Raw genomic sequence first — 26541 nt, 5'->3', positions numbered from 1 at the left:
AGGGGGACGGGGGGGTGGAAGAGCCAGGAGCAGGAACTGAGACAAGAATTAATATAAGACAGTGTCTTATTTTCAGGGAAACATGGCAGTAGGCTGAATTAGTTTGTAAACTTTAATCCATACATAGATGATCTTCGACTTATTGCCTTCACTGATGAGCCTATAAATGAAGGAATAAAGCATAAGTAAGGGATAAGTAACTTTCAATTTACAAGTAGTTTTATTCTGAACTACCTTTTTATTCACTCCTGTCACATTATTTTCAGAAATTCAGTGCAATACAAGGTGACATGTAATATGGTTGGGTAAAAACCTATGTATGTGTAGGGTGCCTTCATGTTGCCCAATTACTACATTATTTCTCTCTGTTGAAAATAAATGGCGAGCTTCCCTTCCCCGGTTCTATTTACCATTCAGCTCTTTTGTACTATTATATGTACCTGTTTTTACAGTACCTACAAACACAAAAGAAAGGTGGTAGTAGTAAGAAAAAAAACTCACAAGTGTGCAGATAGCCAAAGGCTAGGATCATTATCCTCTGTCAGAGCTCTTCTCTCAATGTTCTTGAGGTGTTATAATCTTCTAACAATACCATAGCTCAGGGCTTGGCCTATAGGAAGAATGTAAAGTTAACATAAATCAAGGTGAGTATGGGTAAAAAGCTGGTTGTTAGAAAATGATATTGTACCAGATAACAAGAGGTTTTAACCCCTTAGAGACCACCCCATAGTGTTTTTACGTCCTAGCTTGCTGGGCTTAAATCCCCAGGGATGTAAAAACATGCTCCCTGTGGGGATTGAAACCCTGCAAGATGTGGACATGACAGCTCCATGCTGTCGGTTATCAAAGGTAGCCGACAACGCGCAGCTGTCATCCCGGGCCACGAAAAGCCCCCCCCTGGTTACGCGATCGCCGGCAATCGTGTTAAAGTCAATGAAAAGTTTTTAAAAATCTAAGTTTCATTTCCTCTTACGGATCGGAACTGTAAGGGCAGCTGAGGATACTCGCCCCCATCTGCCGCTATGTCCCACGGTGTTCACTAAATGTAGCCAAGATCTTGGAGATTTCACAGGGGAACTGCAGTACGCAGTCCCTGGTCACATGATCACCACTATCCAATGGATAACGTCGATCACATAAAAGTAAAAAAAAGTTAAAGTTTCACCTCCCGTCAGGGATGCGATCCATGAGGGGAGGTGAAATTACTTGCCTAAGGCCTCCGGTGATGTTCCCCGATGGGATCCTTATTTGCAGAGCTTTTCCCAGCTTTGGCAAATGGCAGATGCAAGTGCAGAAGCTGGGGATGGCTTGGAAAATTTAAAATCTTCTTGCTCCTGGCTACTAAAGGTAGCTGAGAGCCTGGAGCAGTGACCGGAAGTATGTCACAGTGTGCGCAAGCCAGGAAAATCTCACAGGCGAGAAAGAGAGAAGCTGTGGAAGAGAAGGTCAGCTGAGTTGAACAACAGAGATGACTTTAAGGCCTCTTTCACACAAGCATTTTTACGTGGCTAATGTAGCCGCGATAAAAGATGGCGACAATCTGAAGCATTGGATTCCAATGTATTCATTCAGGTAAGTGACTTTTGGCTGCGTAAAAACATTGTGGCCGGATTAATAGGACATCGGCGGCCAATACAGCGGATGATTTTATATGCAGGTGGAAAAGATAGGTCTTGCCCTATCTTTTAGCACCATTACACACTTAGTATCTGTAAGCAAATGCATAATTTTTTTTGTACTACCTCCTTTCAAAAATAATGCCCCCATTGTCTCTGTTTGGAAATAATATTCCTCTCTCCCCACTTTCGGAAATAATATCACTGTTTGCCTTCTTTCAGAAATAATGCCCCAAATTGCCCTTTTTTAGGATAATTTGTCTTTGCTCTCTGTAAAAACTAATGCACACATGCCTCATTCCTAAACAATGCCCTGTTTGCCTACATTAAAACATAAGGCCCCCAAAGTACCCTTGTATGTTAAAAAACAAACAAACAACAATCAGGCCATACTCACCTCTCCTGTCGCTCCAGGGCGCTGGTATTCAATGCAGTTGTCCCCTGCTGACTTACGCATTCTGCGATCATGTGCCAAACTCATGATCACTGCGGAAATTCCCTGTGTAACATCCTACTGGCGCTGGATAGGAGCCACAGGTTTAGTAGCCACGCAGGACTAGAGAGTAGTCAGATGGAAGCCAGAAGTCATTATCAGGTAGTCACAGTTGCAGTACAATGGATTTGGCAGAAAGCATAGTCAGATGGAAGCCAGGAGATGTTATCAGGTAGTCTTGTAGAAATAGTGGAGGAGCAGGTAAAGTGAAGCTTGACCAAACAGTGCTGTGAAGCAGAATAATCATGCAAAGAGGGGGCGGCAGGGCTAGGTTTATATAGAGGGCTAATTGGAGAAGAAATAAGACACAGGATGGACTAGACAGGGAACAAGGACCAGGTGACAATGACAAGAAACATGAGACTAAGAATCAGAGGGAGCTAAGTATGAATCAGAGAATAGCTAAGTATGAAAGGCTGCCAATCGGGGTGCCGGAGGTTGCAGGTTCAAATCCTGACTCCATCATTGGTCAGCAAATGAAGTGGACCCCCCCCCCCTGGTTCAGTGGGTCCGGGAACCTTCCCAGACTTGCCGGGTGCTGATGCTGCCCTTGATCTGAAAGCTCAGGCCTCTGACTACATATACATATCTCTAAATAACTGTGATAGTGAACTAGAATGTTTTAGGAAAAAGACTTCTGTGCAAACCAGAAAAACTTGTCACCAATGTTATATGCTGACTACTCATTTTACAAAACACAAACTGTGTAGATTTAGCCTGTTACAACAGGTCTTCATTTCAGAGCCCTGCAGGGTACATAAATCAGTTAAGATACCTTTAGACTTTATATACTCTTTATATATATATTAGACAATGTGGACCTTCTAGCCTAATCTGTGATGCCCATTAGAGACGGGCATTGCTTAATGGATGTTGTTCATATGAGATTGTATTTACCTAATGTTAAGACCTTCTAAGAACCAGATGTTTTTTCTTATTATGTTCTGATACATAAAAACATAGAATTCAAAAAGGGTGTACTTCATTTTTCTCTTGACTGTAGTACTAATGAAAATTAAGCAAATTATAATAAAATAATTGCCTGTTCTAAATCAAGAAACCTGTTTAAAGAGCATTAATAAAAAAAAGTTCCAATATAACTTCTAACAACAGTTTGATTCACTACATTTTATTCATTTAAATCTCTCACTTTGGGCTAAGGAGTCCTGTGGGCAGTCCTACTGATTGATTGACAGCTCTGAGGAGGACTGCCAAGATGGCCACTAAGCCTATAATAAGCAGAAGTTTAAACTGAGTGAATTAAAGTTATGCTGAAACTTTTCTAACAAAACTATATATCAATTTGCTCTATACTGCTCATAGATAAGACTGCATGTAAATGTGCAGGTTCCTTTTAATAGTAAAACAGCTGTATTAGGCAAAAGAAATCACAGTGGTATTTCGAATCTATATAATCATAGGACTGCCCTTCACAGATATAGATAAAATTAAAATGAATCTTTTATTAATGAATTGTTTAAAATTAGGGCCACATAAATCATATAACAAACACTAACGGACATGGACTGACAACATGGATCATTATGTGTGACTCAGTGACCAGATGGAGTGAGGGTCTCAGTACCCCTCGAGTGTCCAGTCGGGTTAACCCCTATTGACAAAATTAGGGGACTGGGTCACTGGTTAATAGCAAAGTGTCACAATAAGAAGTAGGTCAGAGAGATCTTAGGTTTCAGGTCAAACGTATCTGTCAATACTTCATAGTTGGAAACCCCTCGACCATTATTATCGCTAAATAAGGATTATATGGTTGGTCATAGGTATATGTTACACCATACTGGATAAAACGTCACTCATGGTACGTATATTTCAACGTTCATGTTGGAGGAATAATTCCCCTCAGTGAGTAAACACTCAGATATTCATATAAGTGTTCCAACGTTAGTAACCGGGTAGTCAAGTACACACTCCAGCATTCATTAGCAGGTAGGTGGCTACTGGAGTGTTTTTCGGTGTTTCAACACTTTTTAACGTATTAGTTCAGAGTTGTGTATTGATATCACACAGTGAGTGACTCGTCACTCATGGTACGTATATTTCAACGTTCATGTTGGAGGAATAATTCCCCTCAGTGAATAAACACTCAGATATTCATGTAAGTGTTCCAACGTTAGTAACCGAGTAGTCAAGTACACACTCCAGCATTCATTAGCAGGTAGGTGGCTACTGGGGTGTTTTTCGGTGTTTCAACACTTTTTAACGTATTAGCTCAGAGTTGTGTATTGATATCACACAGTGAGTGACTGCTCAAGTATTTAGTGTACATATTTCGAATAGTCACTCAGTGATCACTCAAGCGTTCATCAGTTGAACGTAGCGAGATAATCGCTTCAGAAGTGAGTGATCACTACGGTGGCTCTTCGTTCAGATGTTAGCTCTATTGCGAAGTTAATTTCCTTTAGGGATAGGGTGTTGGCTCAACGCGTTTCTCCGTCCCTATTCGGGGCGGTTCTTCAGGAGCGGGGCTGAAGATAGCCCTTCAATCTGTGTAATAATCCCTATGAATCCTATTATAGTAAATAAGACCCTTGTTTGTAGTCCCAGATTCTATAAAAAGGAAATAAGACAAGGTTCTCCTCCTATTGCTTCTCCCGTCTCGGTTCAGAGACTTAGCGTAAAAGGTCACTTTGCTAGATAAAATAGCAGACGGACCAATGGTAGCCTATAGGTATATGGCTAGCAGTTTTACTAATTGCACTGAGACCAATTAGCATATATAGGTCTCACGGCAAGTATGAGAAAATTAGATATCTCAGCTCCCCATTCTCAGAGGGAATCTCCAGAGACAATTCCTTCAAAGGCGCAATATGCGTCCAGCCCCAAGATATATAGAGCTAGACGAATAGACCCGTATGCTCAAGTCTATAGGTCCTGGATCAATACCCTATTGCGGCCTAAGCCTGTAAATTATTGTCAAATAGGGTTAGATCAATCATCCAAGGCGCCCAAAAAATAAGTAGGTAGTGCTGCCCCAGATGCCGCACAGGGCTGCGCAGCCCTACAAGTAAGGGGAGGTAAGTTGCGGGAGAAAGAGAGGAGAAGAGGTATAGTGCCTGCGGCTCTGATGGTGAGCGGCTGGCAATGAAGTCCCAGAGCTCACAGCAGGGATTAAAAAGGGTCATAGCTCCTCCTATTTCCGGGGGCCTGTCATTAATTAGCCAATAGGTTCCCTTGTGGGGCGGATTTGTGCTTATCAGGATAAATGGCAGTGTACTCCATCTGTCAGCACACTGCCTGTGTCACCTGTAATAGTGCACATTGTAGTCCGGATCATAGCTCTTCTGACCGTGCATCCGAAGCAGCCTGACGATTCACAGATATAAGGCTACGATCGGCAGCACGGGCAGACAAACCGCACTTCCGCGTTCCACGCTGGAACGCATGCAGCGGTGCCTGGTGACGTCATCACGTACCGTGCGCCCCCATTGGACGAGGGGGGGGGGGACGGCACCACGATGTCAACAGTTGGAGGCAGTGTCACTGGGCGGAGCCGGTACTGGGAGAGGTGTGTCACTCAGGCAGCCTGGGGGCGGTTTATCCGCTCTGTCGCTGCCTCTACGAACAGTGCAATGGCGCTTCCGCGTTCCACGCTGGAACGCATCATCCGTTGCGGGATGACGTCATCGCGCTCTATACACAGCGCTTACCCGAAGGGGCGGCAGCGCGATGTAGTCAATAGAAGACTGAATCCGTAGGTGGAGTATGCACGTAAGAGGTGTATTCATGACGTAGGCAGTGTGGGAATCGTTGCACTGCTGTATCTCACCGCCCCCAAATGCTCGGTATGTAAAACCGATAGCAAATGGGGCACCGTTCAGATCAAAGAAGTAATAGAGATCGTGGTGTCCAGAATTAACCTCCTTAAGAGGGGCAGTGATGGTAAAGTCTGTATCAGGTTGCTATGAGTAACAGACTACTCATGGTAGGGAACCCAAAGTGTATATATTTCCCATATAGTGATAATTTCTGGGATGTTGGTTATATCAAGTATGTGTACCCCAAATTAGTAAATTGTAATGGTACGAATAGTAGTTTATGCATATAGGTAGGGGGAAACAATGTGCCACAACAAAATGTATCGCTACCAATATGCCCATCAAAGTCAGGCGGGGAGACTATCATAGCCAAGGATAATGTATGAGCGAATTATCGCATAATGTTCTAGCAGATGCCAGAAATATATGAAGATGATCCCCTATTTAACCCACAATGGGGCGGGAATTTGTGAATACGACATATGTCAGGAGTAACAAGAAAGATGTAGAAAGAGCTATCAATTTAAAAAGACGTTGAGAGTTACGCATCAGCGATACCTAGTCAAAGGAAGCAATTGAAATTTAGCGTCGCGTTTAACCCCGCAGGGGTTACCGTATTTAACCTAAAGATCCAGGCTGCCTCTTTTCTAAGGAGCATCTTGTCAATGTTGCCCCGTCTGGCATTCGTTCGTAGTTTTTCAATTCCCTGGAATTTCAAATCAGCTAGATTGCCATTATGTACTTCCAGGAAGTGGTCTGCCAATGGTGTTTTTTCCCCGCGTCGAATATTCCCCACATGCCCCAGGATACGACGCCGGAATTCCTGAATAGTCTTACCGACGTAGTTCCTGGGGCATGGGCAAGACGCCATATAGACGATATTCCGTGTTTTGCAGTTAATGAAACTCCTATTGGAGTAGGTTTTGTTGGTATTGGCACTTGTGAACGTCTTGCTCTTCAGTATAAAGGTACACGCCTCACAGTCATGGCAGGGAAACGTACCACATGGTTTTAGGCTGCCCAACCAGTTTTCTTTTAGGCACGGGGTTAGATGGCTCTTGACAAGATGATCCCTGAGGTTATGACCCCTCCGGAATGTTATCATCGGGTATGTTGGTATAATGTCTCTTAGGTCAGGGTCATTGGAGAGGATGGTCCAGTAGTGTTCCAGGATATGCCGAACCTCTCTCGTTCCTGTATCAAAGGTCCCGATGATCCTTGAGGATCTCGGGTTGTTGCGTTGTCTAGGGACTAAGAGATCTCGTCTCGGTTGTAGTTCTGCATTTTTCAGTGCGTCTTCAATTATATTGCTTGGGTAATCTCTTTCCAAGAAGCGTTGTTTCAGTGCTTCACTCTCTCTCTGGAAATCTTGCTCCCTCGAGCAGTTCCGTTTCACTCTAAGGAACTGCCCTTTTGGGATTCCTTTCTTTAAGGTAAAGGGGTGGTAACTGTCCCATTTAAGGAGGCTATTCGTAGCCGTTGCTTTACGATGCAATGTCGATGTAATTGATCCATCGATGTTTTTCTGAATCAATAAGTCAAGGAAAGCAATTGATTCGCTATTGATTTCCGAGGTGAGTTTAAGATTTAGGTTATTGGTATTCAGTGTTTCAACGAATCTATGGAAGGATACCTCAGAACCTCTCCAGAAGACCAAGATATCATCAATAAAGCGCAACCAGAGGGTGATATTTTCAGAGAGAGAGTGAAGCACTGAAACAACGCTTCTTGGAAAGAGATTACCCAAGCAATATAATTGAAGACGCACTGAAAAATGCAGAACTACAACCGAGACGAGATCTCTTAGTCCCTAGACAACGCAACAACCCGAGATCCTCAAGGATCATCGGGACCTTTGATACAGGAACGAGAGAGGTTCGGCATATCCTGGAACACTACTGGACCATCCTCTCCAATGACCCTGACCTAAGAGACATTATACCAACATACCCGATGATAACATTCCGGAGGGGTCATAACCTCAGGGATCATCTTGTCAAGAGCCATCTAACCCCGTGCCTAAAAGAAAACTGGTTGGGCAGCCTAAAACCATGTGGTACGTTTCCCTGCCATGACTGTGAGGCGTGTACCTTTATACTGAAGAGCAAGACGTTCACAAGTGCCAATACCAACAAAACCTACTCCAATAGGAGTTTCATTAACTGCAAAACACGGAATATCGTCTATATGGCGTCTTGCCCATGCCCCAGGAACTACGTCGGTAAGACTATTCAGGAATTCCGGCGTCGTATCCTGGGGCATGTGGGGAATATTCGACGCGGGGAAAAAACACCATTGGCAGACCACTTCCTGGAAGTACATAATGGCAATCTAGCTGATTTGAAATTCCAGGGAATTGAAAAACTACGAACGAATGCCAGACGGGGCAACATTGACAAGATGCTCCTTAGAAAAGAGGCAGCCTGGATCTTTAGGTTAAATACGGTAACCCCTGCGGGGTTAAACGCGACGCTAAATTTCAATTGCTTCCTTTGACTAGGTATCGCTGATGCGTAACTCTCAACGTCTTTTTAAATTGATAGCTCTTTCTACATCTTTCTTGTTACTCCTGACATATGTCGTATTCACAAATTCCCGCCCCATTGTGGGTTAAATAGGGGATCATCTTCATATATTTCTGGCATCTGCTAGAACATTATGCGATAATTCGCTCATACATTATCCTTGGCTATGATAGTCTCCCCGCCTGACTTTGATGGGCATATTGGTAGCGATACATTTTGTTGTGGCACATTGTTTCCCCCTACCTATATGCATAAACTACTATTCGTACCATTACAATTTACTAATTTGGGGTACACATACTTGATATAACCAACATCCCAGAAATTATCACTATATGGGAAATATATACACTTTGGGTTCCCTACCATGAGTAGTCTGTTACTCATAGCAACCTGATACAGACTTTACCATCACTGCCCCTCTTAAGGAGGTTAATTCTGGACACCACGATCTCTATTACTTCTTTGATCTGAACGGTGCCCCATTTGCTATCGGTTTTACATACCGAGCATTTGGGGGCGGTGAGATACAGCAGTGCAACGATTCCCACACTGCCTACGTCATGAATACACCTCTTACGTGCATACTCCACCTACGGATTCAGTCTTCTATTGACTACATCGCGCTGCCGCCCCTTCGGGTAAGCGCTGTGTATAGAGCGCGATGACGTCATCCCGCAACGGATGATGCGTTCCAGCGTGGAACGCGGAAGCGCCATTGCACTGTTCGTAGAGGCAGCGACAGAGCGGATAAACCGCCCCCAGGCTGCCTGAGTGACACACCTCTCCCAGTACCGGCTCCGCCCAGTGACACTGCCTCCAACTGTTGACATCGTGGTGCCGTCCCCCCCTCCCTCGTCCAATGGGGGCGCACGGTACGTGATGACGTCACCAGGCACCGCTGCATGCGTTCCAGCGTGGAACGCGGAAGTGCGGTTTGTCTGCCCGTGCTGCCGATCGTAGCCTTATATCTGTGAATCGTCAGGCTGCTTCGGATGCACGGTCAGAAGAGCTATGATCCGGACTACAATGTGCACTATTACAGGTGACACAGGCAGTGTGCTGACAGATGGAGTACACTGCCATTTATCCTGATAAGCACAAATCCGCCCCACAAGGGAACCTATTGGCTAATTAATGACAGGCCCCCGGAAATAGGAGGAGCTATGACCCTTTTTAATCCCTGCTGTGAGCTCTGGGACTTCATTGCCAGCCGCTCACCATCAGAGCCGCAGGCACTATACCTCTTCTCCTCTCTTTCTCCCGCAACTTACCTCCCCTTACTTGTAGGGCTGCGCAGCCCTGTGCGGCATCTGGGGCAGCACTACCTACTTATTTTTTGGGCGCCTTGGATGATTGATCTAACCCTATTTGACAATAATTTACAGGCTTAGGCCGCAATAGGGTATTGATCCAGGACCTATAGACTTGAGCATACGGGTCTATTCGTCTAGCTCTATATATCTTGGGGCTGGACGCATATTGCGCCTTTGAAGGAATTGTCTCTGGAGATTCCCTCTGAGAATGGGGAGCTGAGATATCTAATTTTCTCATACTTGCCGTGAGACCTATATATGCTAATTGGTCTCAGTGCAATTAGTAAAACTGCTAGCCATATACCTATAGGCTACCATTGGTCCGTCTGCTATTTTATCTAGCAAAGTGACCTTTTACGCTAAGTCTCTGAACCGAGACGGGAGAAGCAATAGGAGGAGAACCTTGTCTTATTTCCTTTTTATAGAATCTGGGACTACAAACAAGGGTCTTATTTACTATAATAGGATTCATAGGGATTATTACACAGATTGAAGGGCTATCTTCAGCCCCGCTCCTGAAGAACCGCCCCGAATAGGGACGGAGAAACGCGTTGAGCCAACACCCTATCCCTAAAGGAAATTAACTTCGCAATAGAGCTAACATCTGAACGAAGAGCCACCGTAGTGATCACTCACTTCTGAAGCGATTATCTCGCTACGTTCAACTGATGAACGCTTGAGTGATCACTGAGTGACTATTCGAAATATGTACACTAAATACTTGAGCAGTCACTCACTGTGTGATATCAATACACAACTCTGAGCTAATACGTTAAAAAGTGTTGAAACACCGAAAAACACCCCAGTAGCCACCTACCTGCTAATGAATGCTGGAGTGTGTACTTGACTACTCGGTTACTAACGTTGGAACACTTACATGAATATCTGAGTGTTTATTCACTGAGGGGAATTATTCCTCCAACATGAACGTTGAAATATACGTACCATGAGTGACGAGTCACTCACTGTGTGATATCAATACACAACTCTGAACTAATACGTTAAAAAGTGTTGAAACACCGAAAAACACTCCAGTAGCCACCTACCTGCTAATGAATGCTGGAGTGTGTACTTGACTACCCGGTTACTAACGTTGGAACACTTATATGAATATCTGAGTGTTTACTCACTGAGGGGAATTATTCCTCCAACATGAACGTTGAAATATACGTACCATGAGTGACGTTTTATCCAGTATGGTGTAACATATACCTATGACCAACCATATAATCCTTATTTAGCGATAATAATGGTCGAGGGGTTTCCAACTATGAAGTATTGACAGATACGTTTGACCTGAAACCTAAGATCTCTCTGACCTACTTCTTATTGTGACACTTTGCTATTAACCAGTGACCCAGTCCCCTAATTTTGTCAATAGGGGTTAACCCGACTGGACACTCGAGGGGTACTGAGACCCTCACTCCATCTGGTCACTGAGTCACACATAATGATCCATGTTGTCAGTCCATGTCCGTTAGTGTTTGTTATATGATTTATGTGGCCCTAATTTTAAACAATTCATTAATAAAAGATTCATTTTAATTTTATCTATATCTGTGAAGGGCAGCTGTATTAGGCAAGTGCCAGAGTTAGGTCCCTTTCACATCTGCTTTTGAGCTCCATTAGGGCTTTCCATTTCTCTGTTCTGTTTTTGGAGAAACTGAAGTTAACGAGAATTTAAACAAATCCATTTCTTCCAATTTAAATCAATGAGAGAAACCCCCCCCCAGAAATGTTTTTATTTGAACCTGTTCCGTTTAAATTCAGTTTTTTTTACAGGTCCAAAAAACACAATCTGCAGCACTAGTGGTTCTATAAAAAAGCTAAGTAAAATGGAACGGAATCAAATGGAGACCTTTTTGTTTTTTTTAATCATTGCTTTTAATGGGAAGAAAATAGATGCAGTTAAATTCAGTTTAACTTCAGTTTCTCTATTCCAAAAACAGAACAGAGAGAAGAAAAGCCCTGAAAGAGCCAAAATGCAGATGTGAAAGGAGCCTTAGGTTGCCTTCCATGGGCGTTGCTGTATCCTTTGGCGGATCTCCGCCGCTAGAGCCACCGCCCGGGAGCAGGAGCCGGCAGACGGATCTCCGCTGTCAGCCTATCTGACAGTTAGGCTTACCGCAGAGAATCGTGGCAAATTGCAGCAATGACCAGCCCCCACAGCGGCCCCCCAGCAGTGACTGACCCCCACAGCAGGCCCCCAGCAGTGACTGACCCCCACAGTGGGCCCTCAGCAGTGACTGACCCCCACAGCGGCCCGCAGCAGTGACTGCCCCCCCACAGCTGCCCCCAGCAATGACTGACCCCCACAGGGGACCCCCATAGCGGACCCCCAGCAGGGACTGCCCCTCCCAGCGGCCCCCCAGCAGTGACAGTGCCCCCCGAGACCCACGTACTTACCTCCTGGAAGCTCCGCTCCTCCTGTGCCCGGCGCGCCGCTAGCAGAGATGATCTCAGGCGCACACTGTGACATCAGTGTGCTGCCAGACCCCTCCTCCCCCAGACGCTCTCGCGGAACCAACAGGTAGGAGACGTCGGGGGACGAGGGGTGGAGGATCCTGGCTGCACACTGACATCACAGTGTGCGCCGGGATCAGCGCTGCTAGTAGTGCTGGTTAGTGAGTACCGGCAGGGGAGCCACAGCCCCTGCCAGTATTCACTAACGCGGTGAGCGGCCGCATGTTAGCGACTATGGCTACGCGTGTCAGTGCTGACACGTGTGTCATAGGTTCACCATCACGGTGTTAGGAGGACTCCAGACATATACCTCTGATGGAAGGCTACGATATAGCTCCCTGTATAGGCTATGTTTCTTACACAGCCCCCTCCTCCTTTTTATAGCAATAGCTGATGCCAGCTGTCCCATATACATAGCCCCCTCCTCCTTTTTATAGCAATAGCTGATGCCAGCTGTCCCATATACCGGCACCAGACACCTGTGGCAGTGCGAGCACCAGTCCAAACTGAAATAACACAAGACTCGGAGAATAACCTCTATCTCTGGCTATCCTTGCAGGCAGGAGGGCCATAGGCTGCTCTGCTGTCTACCAGGGAATCTACTTTGGTGACGGTCCATACATGAGAAGTGACATCACTGGAGGACCGTGAGATAGATGTCTGATAGTGGCATCCATTCCACATAGTCTATTATGACCTCCATTAAACAGATCCATTTTTTACAATACTCTTATGACAGAACTGAATGGCACCAAACCGACCTCATTAACTATGATGGTGCTCATTTGGTCTCTGTTCAGCTGTCCATCATGACCCGATGAAGAAGTCCTTCATGCAGGACTTTTTCTTCTGGCATTCAGTGCCGGATGTGCAACGGAACCTCCAAACAGAGGATCCCAATGCACATGCGAACATAGCCTATACCTGCCAGAAGGAGACCAAAAGAGTGTCTATCTGGCTTTGAAAAGCTATGGACACATTTAGTGTATTTGTCAGGACCTTTTCTGATGTACACAGGAAACATAGCCCAAAAACGATGCGTGAATGCTCCATAAAACTATCTAGTAATTCAGAACATAGAAGGGTTTTTGGATTATTTTCATTAGTACAATATAATTGTGTTTCTGGAGCATTGGTTACCCAAACAGAAGTACTGGAAAACTATAAACTGTGAAGATAAATCAATCAAAAGTGCAAAGAGAGTGGACGCCAATAACTTTTCATAGAATTGCCTCAGAGAAATAGTTTAATGTGCTTTAAACGAAGATGAATGAGGAAGGTTACATCTTTATCATACCAGCTAGGAGGACTATGCTGCTTTTTAGTAACAATAACAGATTCAAGGTCAGCAAATCAAATCTGCATGTGTTAATCCCCCCCCCCCCCCCCCACACCTTTCCCCCACCAATATAATATGGATAGCTTGGGTGATCAGCTCTATCTCTTGTCTGGGATAACAAGCAGTGGGTCCCAGCGATTAATTATTGATGACCTATCCTTGGCATAAGTCAACAATAGTTTTTGCCTGGAAAACCCCTTTAACTAAAGTTTGATTATAAAACTAAATCATAGCATAAATGAAAATGTGAATGAAATAAAATCGGGATAAATCATTTTTTAAAGTTTGGTAACAGGAAACATGATGGAATACAAATAGAGATGAGCGAGCGTACTCGGTAAGGACAGATACTCGAGCGATTATCCTCCTTACCGAGTACCTGCCTGCTCGCCCGCAAAGATTCAGGTACCGGCGGGGGGCAGGGGGCGGTGGGGGAGAACGGGGGAGAGCAGGAGGGAGATTTCTCTCCCCTCCGCTCCCTCCTGCTCACCCCTGCAACACAGCGCTCACCCACGCTGGCACCCGAATCTTTGCGGACGAGCACGCAGGTACTCGGTAAGGACAATCCTCACTCGAGTATCTGTCCTTACCGAGTACGCTCGCTCATCTCTAAATACAAACTGTAGTGCATCATGGAATAATTCAATATGGAATATCAGAGCTAAACATGTAAATATAGAAGTTACAAAAACAGTATAGCACTCTAAGAGCCAAAAGGATCAAGTGGAAGTGACAGAAGTAACCAATAGAACACTCACCCAGTGTAAAAAGAGGAATTCAGGGAAAGTAACGCCTGTGCACCTAAGAGCCAGGAATAGTGGTAAACACTGGTGTAACTATAGAGGATGCAGGGGATGTGCTTGCACCTGGGCCCAGGAGCCTTAGGGGGCCCATAAGGCCTCTCTTCTCCATATAGGGAACCCAGTACTATGAATAAATCATTATAGTTGGGGGGCCTGTTCCAGGTTTTGCATTGGGGTCCAGGAGCTTCAAGTTACACTCCTGGTGCTGAATACAAGGCAGGCTCCACTTCCCTCTCCACAGGACATCCATCACAGGAGTGCACTTACCAACAATCCAGGAACCATGCGGGACTCAGCAAAACAGCACACATTTTGCTCCCTGTTACGCCAATTTATACATGAGTTTTGTTTGTGCAAATAAATCTATTTGCTATACTATATGCTTCTGGGGACTGGCAATAACTAGTGGCAGGGTAATAAACGGTACCATATTTTACCGTGTATAAGACGCACCCACTTTTTAAGCCTAAATTGAAGAAAAGAACATTTTAACCTCTGGCATGTATGCTCAGCGCTGGTCTCCTGCACACGGCCATGACGGGCTCCGCAGAGGAAATGTGTCAGTGGGAAGGAGCCCTAACTGTTGCATTCAGTGCATACCTGATCTAGTATTTATACAATAATTGATTCACGGGTCTGTTAATACACAGATTTGTAATTTATGTTTTGTTAAATGGTTATGTTGTTTACGTGAAATCCAACTCAGATATGACTAATTGCATCATGCTTCATCATCTATTCTAGTACCGGTATGTGGCAGACATGAATCCTCTGCTCTCAGACCCAGGGTTAGAATAGTAGCCTTAGGGATGAGTTGGGGCCACCCTATGTAGGTGTACTCAGAGGACCATGGATTGTTCCTAGGAACCTCCATCTTCCTGGTTAGGTAAGGCAACAGATTTACGTAGTGGTTAGCTCACGTTTTTGGGATGAGTGAAGAGGAGATGTCGTTGACAGTATGGGGGAGGGGCTGTATAGCATGATTAAGCAGTCGCAGAAGGGGGGACTGTTAGTGCGCAGTAGGATCCTGCCTCTAACTAGCCAAGCCAGGATCCTATTGCACACTGATGAGGGGCAAAACCCCTAAACAGCTGTCTGTGTATGGATTCTGGCTTAGTTTTTCAATTCCCAATCATTGCTCCTACAGTCCTGTATAAGGGTTCAAGCATTGATTTGAAGAAATGCTGCTATTCAATAGGTGGTGCTGCAGAGGTATTGTTCCATCTTACTTATTTGCGTATTAACCAGAGGAGCAAGGGTGGCCTTATAAGTCTCCTTACTCACATTCTTGGCGCTTTCCATAAGGAGAGATGAAACCCCTCCCGACTCCTGGATCATTACATGCTTACATCATTATATGCTTACCTGGATTTAGGGGGTGATACTAATCTCTATATTGCCCCCTCTCAATTAAGTGACTTTTTATTCATTCTGCATTGCTTATTAATGGCTGGTCGATTACCCTGATTGCTTCCTATTTTTCTTCCTGTTGTGAGAGCTAAACTTGCAGCATGGAATAACAGAATCGCAGGAAACCTGCGCGGGAGATCCACAAATGAAGCCGCCCATAGAGATGCTTGGGCGTCCGCAAGTGGATTAACACATGCAGATTTGATTTGCTGACCTTGAATCTGTTGTTGTTACTAAAAAGCAGCAAAGTCCTCCTATCTGGTATGATAAAGATGTAACCTTCCTCATTCATCTTCGTTTAAAGCACAATAAGCTATTTCTCTGAGGCAATTCTATGAAAAGTTAATGGCGTCCACTCTCTATGCACTTTTGATTGATTTATCTTCACAGTTTATAGTTTTCCAGTACTTCTGTTTGGGTAACCAATGCTCCAGAAACACAATTATATTGTACTAATGAAAATAATCCAAAAACCCTTCTATGTTCTGGAATTACTGTAGTCTTACTGAGCGTTCACTCATCATTTTTGGACTATGATTCCTGTGTACATCAGGAAAGCTCCTGACAAATACATTAAATGTGTCCATAGCTTTTCACTGCGAGATGGACACTCTTTTGGTCTCCTTCTGGCAGCTTTAGGCTGTGTTCACATGTGCATTAGGATCCTCCATTTGGAGGTTCCGTTGCAGATCCGGCACAAAATTCTAGAAGAAAAAGTCCTGCATAAAGGACTTCGTCCTCTGGTAAAATGCTGGACTGCTAAACAGAGACCAAACGGGCACCATCATAGTTAATGAGGTCGGTTTGGTGCCATTCGGTTCAGCCATAAGAGTATTGTAAAAAAATGCCTTGGTTTAATGGAGGTCATAATAGACTATGGGAAACGCATGCCACTATCAAACAGTCCTCCAGTGATGTCACTCCCCATGTATGGACCATCATCAAAGGAGTTTCGCTGGTAGACAGCAAAGCAGCCTGTGCTCTCCTGCCTGCACACTCCTAGGGGCTCTTGTGAGGGAGGGCAGCTGAGGAAAGGGTTAAGGCTGGATGCAGTGGGAGTGGAGGACTAGCTTCAGCTCAAACAAGGACTGAGATGCAGAGGTTGGTCATGGGACTGCTTTGCAAGGATAGCCAGAGATCGAGGTTATTCTCCCAGTCTTGTGTTATTTTAGTTTGGACTGGTGCTCGCACTGCCAGAGGTGTCTGGTGCCGGTATATGGGGCAGCTAGTATCAGCTATTGCTATAAAAAGGTGGAGGGGGCTGTGTAAGAAACATAGCCCATTGTATGCCTATACAGGGAGCTACATCATAGCCTTCCATCAGAGGTATATGTCTGGAGTCCTCCTAACACATGCCTCTGACGGGAGGCTCAAACGCAATGTGAACGCTCCCGTAACTTACAAAGTCTTCTCAAGCTCTGGGACCTGACTGAGCAAAGATGTGACAAAGGTTTGATCATAACCCAAACAAAAATATTTCCAATAATTTCTGTACATTTTGTTGCTTTTCAACATTATTGTTTCTTGCACACAGTCTGCGCAGGTTAAGGCTTTTTTCACATGGGCAACAAAATCGCACGATTTTGTAGCGATGCAACATCACTACAAAATGCATGTATGTGAAACCGATGGATTTTAATTGGTTCTTTCACATGAGAGATGTTTTGTAGCCTGAATGTTTTGTTGCATCGCTACAAAATCATGCGTTTTTGGGGCCTGTGTGAAACAGGCTTGAGGATCCTTTCATATCTGCATTTTGGCTCCCTAAGGCCCAATGTCCACGGGCAAATTTAATTTATTGAATCCGCGCGGGAGATCCACAAATCAGGCCTCCCATAGTGATGCATGGGCATCTGCAAATGCATTAAAACATGCAGATTTGATTTGCAGACCTTTTGCTCCGGAAAACAAATTGCAGCATGCTCCATTTTTTTGTGGATCCCGCACGGACAGCTTCCGTTGAAGTCAATGGAAGCCAGCCAATCCGCGGCACACCCGCAGCTGACACTGCGGATGTGCTGCAGATCCGCGGGAAAGCACAAGATAAAAAAAGCTGTACTGCGTATGTCTGATGGCGAGCCATGAGGACCATGCTCAGTACAGTGAACCCGGAAGTGAAAGAATCTGCGTGGATGCCGCTGCCGGGGAATGCAGGTAAGCAGGGCCCACTGGCCGCAGGCAGTGCTTGATTCCATGCGGGATTTCCTGCACGAAATCAGTGCGTGCCATGGACATGAGGCCTTAGGCTCGCAGCCTGGAGATTTACAAAGGTTTAGCAGATGCCCGTGCATTATATACACATACTAGCTCATATACCCGCTTTACCCGAGTTAATTTAATACAGGTGTTTACGTGTTGTTCGCACAGAAAATTTGATGAAGTCGTGGTTACTTTAGAGGAACTGAGGAATAAAATATGTATACACATAGAGGAGCATTAGATGTTCCTCTGTAGAATGTGTCACCCCTCCCATTGTCCTCATTTCGGACCTAAGGAATACTTGTTTCAAATTTCACGCTTGTACAACATCGGGAAGTTACATTACTTAGGGATGCACTTACTTTTGCAATTAGCACTAAATAATCGAGTTGTGACCCCATTACTTTTCTGATTTAGGACCCAAAGAATGCTTGTGGCAATTTCACGCTTGTACAACACCAAGAAGTTGCATTACAAAAGGGTGCACTTACTTTTGCAATTAGCATTGAATAATCGAGTTGCAATCCCTTTAGTATTTATATTTAGGACCTAAAGAATGTTCATGACAAATTTCACACTTGTACGACACCTGGAAATTACATTACATAGGGGTGCACTTACTTTTGCAATTACTATTGAATAATCGAGTTGTGACCCCAGTACATTTGCTATTTAGGACCTAAAGAATGCTCATGCCAAATTTCACACTTGTACGACACCGCGAAGTTACAATACATAGGGGTGCACTTACTTTTGCAATTGGCATTGAATAATCAAGTTGCAACCCCTTTACTATTCGTATTTAGGACCTAAGGAATGCTTGTGCCAAATTTCACGTTTGTACAACACCGTAGGAAGTTGGAGAATTAGATTAGGTACATTACATAAGGGTGCTAATACTTTTGCACATAACATTGAATAATTGAGTTGTGAACCCATTACTTTTCCTATTTAGGACCTAAAGAATGCTACTGCCAAATTTAATGTTTGTACGACATTAGAAGTTAGAGAATTAGTGGCGAGTCAGTCAGTCATTCAGTCAGTGAGTCAGTGAGTGAGGGCTTTCACTTTTATATATATAGATAGCATTATAGTAGAAAGTTTAAAAGTCCCCTAATGGTCTAAAAACCTTTAAAAAATAATAAACGAAATCTCCAATTATAAAAAATAATGAAAACAATTATATGTATTTTTAATAGACCAAAAGCTTTTAATTGGTATTAGTATTCCCATATAATAAAGCTATTTTGTTAATCTAATTGAAACAGCATTAAAGCAAAAGAAAAATGTTAGGAGTGCCTTTTTCTTGACTCCTGTGTTCTGCCATTATACAGAAAAAAATCATAGAATTTAAACATTAACTTATATGTACCCCAAAATAACGTAAAATTCTATCCAACTGTCCTGTACAGGAAAGGACTCTTGTGGACAAAATGTGGTGAGACAACCATGAAAAAAATGTTGCAATGCTTAAGTGGTTGAGAACTCTACAGTACATCATATAATCCTGATATACGAGGGCGAATCAAAAGGTAATGACTTTGTGTAAATAACTTTCTATGTATTCAAGTGACTGTAAATGACTATGAAGGATGTTATATAGGTGTCTTTACTCCAACAATATATGTTATTGTTTTTCAGACTGAGCGATTACAACTATTGATCTGGAGCTAAAACGAAGAGCTGTCATTGAATCTTTGGCAAAATCCATAAGGAAATCCATAACAGACTGCACAAGTGATGATTACTAACTTGGGGTATCATAAAGTTTGTGCTAATGGATTTTCTGACCAGTTGACAGTTGTCATTGAAGGGAGTGGGTGGAAGTCTGTGAAGAGCTCCTGGGTGCCTTTTGAAGCTGAGGAACAGGACTTCTTAAAAAATGTGGTCACTGGGTACAAGACGTGGTCATATCTGTATGACCAGAAGAGTAAGGTTCAATTCAAGGAATGGCGCGGTAGTGGTTTTCCACACCCCAAAAATTTCAAGTTTGACCAATCAACATAGAGGCAAACTCCTCAATTTTTCCAAACTGGATTTCATGCTTGAGTTCAACAATGGTGTAAATGTATTGCATGTAATCATGACTATGTTGAACTGGCTTTATCTGTTCATTAATAAAGTTGTGTTGGCGATTGAGGCATTACTCTATGATTCTATATGTTATTCCTTGATGGAAATATTGGTTTAGTGGGCAAATTTTGTCAAAATTATCAACTTATCCTAAATATGAAGGGAGTATTGAAACTAAGAAATGAAAAATACTAGAGGTAAAGAAATAGTAGATAAATGCGTATGAAGGAAATAACTGTAACATTTAGATGAGCAAATACAGCATGATCTTTGCAATATTAGGCGATGTCATTGTGGTGGAGGAACCTGTTGTACTGTACCTGTCAAAATTATCCTTCCGCATTCTAATAGCTCGCCTTATAAAAGGTGTCACAGAGTGTCAGCCCCTGAATTCCACTCATTTTGAAGACTGCTCGGAAATTGCTTGTTTGCTGACAGCAATGACAACTCAGTCCCAGTAGCATACAGTGGAAGGTGCAGAATTGGAACCTATTGACCAAACTCACCATGGTTGTCCTTCCCATCGCGGTTCTCTCTGCAGTGTGCCTGCTTAGTATAGGAGCTGATGAAAATGGAGGTAAATATCATTTCATCTTTTACGTAAGATTATAGACTAAAATCTGTTTTGTTGGTGCAATCGAAGATTCAATGACACATTGGAATATGAGTGGCAAACATATCATTACGTTGTTTTTAACAATCGATGGAAATATGTTCCAAGATATCCAAGATAATGCAATTTAACATGAACAGTTTTCCATTGTAGAAACTTTCCATTGTATGTAAATATTGTCTAGACATCTGTTCTGTTCATAGAAACTATGGGAATGTTCATCTTATTGGTCCCAATTATGGTTTTCCAGGACTGTATTCAAATGAATGGGATTCAACAGGTACAGCCACTACAAAATGTATGGAGCTGCGCTTGGGTACACAATGAAGGAGACACGGCACTCCCTGGAGCACCTTCATTTAACTGATTGATGATGGTGCACTTAGTTGGCCCCTGGCGTTCAGATATTGATGCCATTTATACCACATCAATGTGGCTTGTGATCATGCGTGGGAGGCCAACACTCTTAGGCTTTCCAATTCTATGTACTAGTGGGAGTCCCAGAATCTGGATCATATATTATGGCTTAGCAAAGTCATATACCTTAAATATTAATCAGGCGAAACCTTCTTTAATCATGTTAAATATTGCCAGTTTTAGCCATAGCTTTCTGAATTAATCTCAGATAAAACAATGAAATGCCTGGGAACAAGACAAGCAATGGCAATTATGTTTATGATCCACGGTTCGAAAAAAGTCTGCTTTATTCTTCATTTTATTGTATTTCGCCCCCAATCAAGTGAGTGCCGCTAAACTGCAGCTAGCTTATGGACAGGAATGGTGCTCTTCCTCTTTTGTAGTCCTGGTCAACTGCATTAACATTTTGCAATCCAATTTTGGATTCAGGGTTTCCTAGGCGGCTTTCTCTTTCTGCCATTATACAATGGAGCCATCTGCTGGCTAGAGCCAGTACTGCAGTATGGGACATGCTGGAGAGGCCCCCCGACAACAGAGCGGCCAGTAATATACACTAAGAATACCCTGCCGAATGTCTTCTGACATCAGAGCTGTACAGCCTTCAATCAGAATGTCTTTAGACGTTAGACAGTGGATTGGAAAGGGTTAAGAGATAGGCATGTTACAGCTGCTAATTTATATCAATTTGTATTGATCCAAAGTATACTTTAAGCAGTATTGACACTGATCGTTTTCACTCGCTGAGTATATATGTGTGTTTTGAAGAAAGGACTACATTTATGTACTTGCTGCATTCTTGTTTTGTTTCTTGTATATATAAAGAATGACATAGAATTCAATGTATTCTCTGTTCACATTGCATTTGAGACATCCTCAGAGATATACATGGGAGTTTTTCACAATGTGTAGAGGCCTACAACATATGCCACTGTACAGGCATACAGAGGCACATGTTGCCCATAGGAACCTATTGTAAAACAGTATATAACTGGTGGTATACATTCTCTTACTGGATGTCTGTGTATTAAATAGCATAGTCACCTACAGTATTCCGTGCAGTAAATAATACAATAATGCATGCCTTCCCAACACTCTTTTGCCATATATTGTTCAAAAAAACCCTATTGATATGTTCAGTATATGAGTCGGGAGCCTTCTCGATGTATACACCAGACGTACTATTAAACCACCAATTATTTTTTAAATCACCCATAATGTTTGTTATATACTTGAAATAGTTAAAGCAGCTCTCCAGTCCTGGACAAAGCAAGATGGCTGCACTGTTTCTCTGATTACCTGGTATACCTTAGTAGCCTAATTGGCCTTGATTGGCCAATGCTGCTCAGGTGAAGAGCACTGGCCAATCAAAATAGTTGTAGTGTCTGTAGAGTAATAATGCATACTAATGCAGTGTGCATCAGGCAGTCAGAGAGGTGGTGTGGCCATCTTTTTATGTCAAGGACCATAGGATCACTTTAAGATTACTAATTGTGGATCTATGTTCTTTACCGACTAGAAGCATCTATCATGCTAAGCTCGGTTTGCATCCCTGTTTCTGCATTTTCATTATCTCGGTTGCTCTCAGTCAATGGGAATGTTCTTCTTTTTGTCCTGAGGCCAAAAAATCCAATAGACACAATGCTCTTCACAGCAGAGATTGCTACAATGAAAAATCGAAGATTCAAGGCTCTTGAGTTCACAAATTGCCTCGATTGGATACACTTGTAGCAAGCTCCCAGCAGTAAGAAGTATAAGAATTATTGGATTTGCAGTTTCAGATTGCAAATAAAAATATTCAATTTACTGATAGGAAGTAGAGATACTGAAAATGGAGAAACTGAAACAGAAAATATATTGGAAGATCTATAATAAACCAATGCAGTTAATGAGACTGGGTCATCTCCCCTTCCTAGTCTCTGAAATGAACCATCTGTACTAAAGAAGATGTGAAGGTGTAATGTTCAATCAATTTTCGGCTGGGCAGTAAATTTAGTTTACATTAGTAAAATTACTGTATGTACTCAGGTATAAGCCGACACGAGTATAAGCCGAGGCACCTAATGTTACCACAAAAAACTGGGAAAACTAGGTGCCTCGAGTATAAGCCTAGCTAGACTAGGTAAAAAAAAACAAAACCTCTGTCTGTGTCCCTGGCGCGATGGTCTCCCTGGTGATGCAGCAAGCTGCTAAGTAATGCTCCCCGCTGTCATCTCTCTGCTCGGCTCTAAATTACCCCGCCGTCAGCAAGTAAGCACTGTGATTGGATGGAGTGCTGGCCAATCACAGCCGGCGCTCGATGAACCAATCACAGCCATTCAGTGATGTCATTCATTGAATGACTGTGAATGATCGAGCACCAGCTGTGATTGGCTGTCACTCGATCCAATCACAGCACTTACTTGCTGATGGCAGAGGAATTTGAGCGATAATTGTTGTATTTAAATGGGCCTGTACTGTATAAAGGGGGTGAATGTTGACAGAACAACAAAAAGGGTGTGACCCATAGGACAACATCCAATGCTGTGTGCTGAGCATATGAAAAAAAACAATTAGATTGTAATCCCTAAAATATAACCTTTATTATGTTTAAATAAAAAGCACCCAACAAAAGAATAATCAATAGCCTAGAAAACCGGACATAAGCTGTCTCATCCTATATTTACACATATGTATATTCACTATCTAAGTAGTTAGAATCTGTATAGGCTATTGTGTAAAAGTATCACCTGCTCAGTACCCACTTCTGTTAGCCAGAACTGAGAGACACTAAAAAGAGTCGCTTTTGCTTTTTTAAATTCGCGTTATAATGTATTAAATGGTTATCCATTAATTTGGAAGGGCACCATGTAATACATGAAGGGTCAGACTCATGCTAACTGAACTGTGTGCATCCCATTGAAACATAAGATGGTTCCAATAAATGGTAATCAGAGAATTTGCTTTGTGATTTGTTTTCCCCTCGCATCTCTTTAAAACTATATATTTTTTAACAGAAAATTGCACTTACGCAGGGAAGATATACAAAGATGGAGACACAGTGACCGACAACTGCGTCATCTGGTCAGTAACCTAAGTTGATTTGAAAAATAGAGCAGAAGAAAAGATTCTTACACAGCATTATATCATTCTTATCACTATGCCTCTGGCATACAGCTAATTCTTCATCTGCCACTCATCATGTAGCACTTTCATTAATCACAAGCTCTAAGATCCATAGATCATGTGTAACCTATATTATCTATTTTCACCCACAGTGAATGTGTCAATGGACAACTCAAAGATTGTTTATTCGCCATCAATTGCTCTGGTAAGCTTATGTTGTTTTTTAATATGTTATTATGGTGTAAATGAAATAACCATTGGCAACTTTAGAAATATTTTATGCCCAAAGCATTGAATTTTTAGACATTTATAATGATAACTGTGTGCAAATTAAAAAAATGTAAGTTCTAACCTTAGTCTATACTATAATATTCACCAAGGCTGGAGGATATAGCTATTTATGTATTCGAACATTGAAACTCCTACACATGTTGGCCTCTTCCTTATTTCCCATTGGGCATTGTAAACCTTACAATAATGTAAGCAAATGAAATCTTTTCGAGGAATAGACAGTTACTCAAAAAAACCGATGCTCGCTCGAGTAATTGCCTTAACCTAGCATGCTCGCTCATCTCTAGAAATGAACAATATAGCAACATCAATGCTGAGATCTGGGATTGTGTCCCATGATTCCAAAGCTCAGCATTCAAATTGTTATATTCAAGGGTATAACGACTGGGGGTATAGGTTTAGAAGTTGCCCTTGGGCCCTAGTTCACAAGAAGGACAAAAAACCCTCTGCCACATAAGATATTGCAAATGGCACGATATACCTGTAGGTGTATGTGTTGGATGGGGGTCCGTTACAGATTTTGCCTTGTGGCTCAGGAACTTCAAGCTTGTGCAATTATATTTATATTACATATACCATATAGTTAACCTTTGTCCTATGTCAGATTTTTATCATTAATGTATATACATATACATCTGTTAAAGTTACAGTAGACAAGAAAGCGCCTGCGATTCAAGATAACATTAATTATACTGATGAACCAGACGTCTTCGGAAGTAGTGACAACACAGCCCTAAAACATCAAAATCATTCCAAGGACTTGTTTGGTAAGTTGTGAAAGATTTCTGATATCCATTGGTTTCTTCGCAGGTCTATGATCATTACCAATATTTATCTTGTTGATTAGATGACAAGTACCTAGCTTGACCATGCCTATGATCTCAAAGGGAAATTATGGATCAAAATTATATGTCCATTTGGAAAATATGTCTAGTTTTTAAGATAGTATTTCACAGAGAAATAAAATAGACTCAAATGTAACTTATTAGTTAATAAATAAAATAATTCAGGCTCAAAACTTAAGGCCTAGTCACACAGGCAGTTGTAACATTCGAGTTCGGTCCTAGTTTGAAACTGATGGTAAGTGTAAAAGAATCCCAGCATGTCCTATACTGGTGAGATTCTCAGATAAGAAGCGTCCGTTAAACTCAATGGGTCCATTAAAAAAAAACCAGAATGCACTTGCATGGCACATGCTCATTGACTTCAGTCGGAGCTTTAAATTACATCAATTGGGCCACCTTCCTTTTTTTTTTTTACACCCATGAAAAGCAAATGACACTCGGCTGACACTTGCATTAAAACCACAAAAACTGTTGTAAAATGTACTTATGCTTGTGGTGAAATTGGTCAGTTTTTCACTCATTCATGTGAATGTAGCTTAAGGCTGCCTTCATGTGGGTGCTAAAATCGCGCGAGATTTGTGCATTTTGAGACTCACAAATATTGCACAAATATGAATCCCATGAGCGATCTTTTCCTGCATGGCACCATGATGTGGGAAACAAATCACAGCAGGTTTTATTTTGCTGTGTGCTCTCACATCACCCATTGTTTTCAATGGGATCAGTGGCAGCATCGCGAGTTCTACCATTGAAAGCAATGGGAGAAGCTCCGCAAACCCTCCTGCTGCGGCTTCTTCCTCACAGTTTAACATGAAAACGACTTGCATCCTCTGGGATTTTACATGGTGGGGAGCGTGATATAGGGCCGGGATACATAGCCCCATATCTAGGGTTGCAACCCGTCTGGTAAACCACCGGCCCAGACAGTATTTTTTCTGTCAGGCAGGGGACGGTATTTTTTTTCTACCGGCCCTATTACAGGCCGGTATTTTCAGAGCCTGCACTGCCCCCTAGCACCGGTTAACTCTCCTCCGGCAGGGGAAACCCTCTTGACATCAGGGGAAACCCAGACCTGCAGAGCCGACAGCTTCCAGGGCCTCCAATGATGTCATGTCATGTGATACCCTGTGTGGGAGGAGTCAGGGATCACATGACCACGGGGGCTAAGTAAATGTAGGACTCTGCGGTGGTGGTAGGACTCTGCAGCTGTGTGTGTGTGTGTCAGGATGGATGTAGTGGAGCTGTGTGTGTTGGAGCTGT

The 26541-nt window shown here is 42.9% G+C and overlaps 1 protein-coding gene and 1 long non-coding RNA gene across 38 annotated transcripts in view; one reads left to right on the top strand and one right to left on the bottom strand.

The window, feature by feature from the left end:
* Positions 1 to 98: 98 nt before the first annotated feature.
* LOC136631491 (uncharacterized) lies at positions 99 to 2689 on the bottom strand. The gene is made up of 3 exons (XR_010793027.1): positions 2014 to 2689; positions 502 to 610; positions 99 to 160 (listed from the first exon to the last, which is right to left on the bottom strand). It is a non-coding gene; the product is annotated as an uncharacterized lncRNA (long non-coding RNA).
* Positions 2690 to 20415: 17726 nt separating this feature from the next.
* The window catches only part of LOC136632734 (otogelin-like), a 157463-nt gene continuing 151337 nt past the window's right edge, over positions 20416 to 26541 (top strand). For all 37 annotated transcript variants that reach the window (XM_066607835.1, XM_066607832.1, XM_066607867.1 and 34 more), the window contains exons 1-4: positions 20416 to 20590; positions 24037 to 24103; positions 24298 to 24350; positions 25081 to 25203. In XM_066607835.1, the coding sequence (XP_066463932.1) occupies positions 20521 to 20590; positions 24037 to 24103; positions 24298 to 24350; positions 25081 to 25203 (313 nt within the window). In that variant the 5' untranslated portion in view covers positions 20416 to 20520. The remainder of the gene's footprint in view (positions 20591 to 24036; positions 24104 to 24297; positions 24351 to 25080; positions 25204 to 26541) is intronic.

This window comes from Eleutherodactylus coqui, chromosome 6 (assembly GCF_035609145.1).
Source record: "Eleutherodactylus coqui strain aEleCoq1 chromosome 6, aEleCoq1.hap1, whole genome shotgun sequence".
Lineage (NCBI taxonomy): Eukaryota > Metazoa > Chordata > Amphibia > Anura > Eleutherodactylidae > Eleutherodactylus > Eleutherodactylus coqui.
This window is presented reverse-complemented; position numbering and strand designations above follow the sequence as displayed.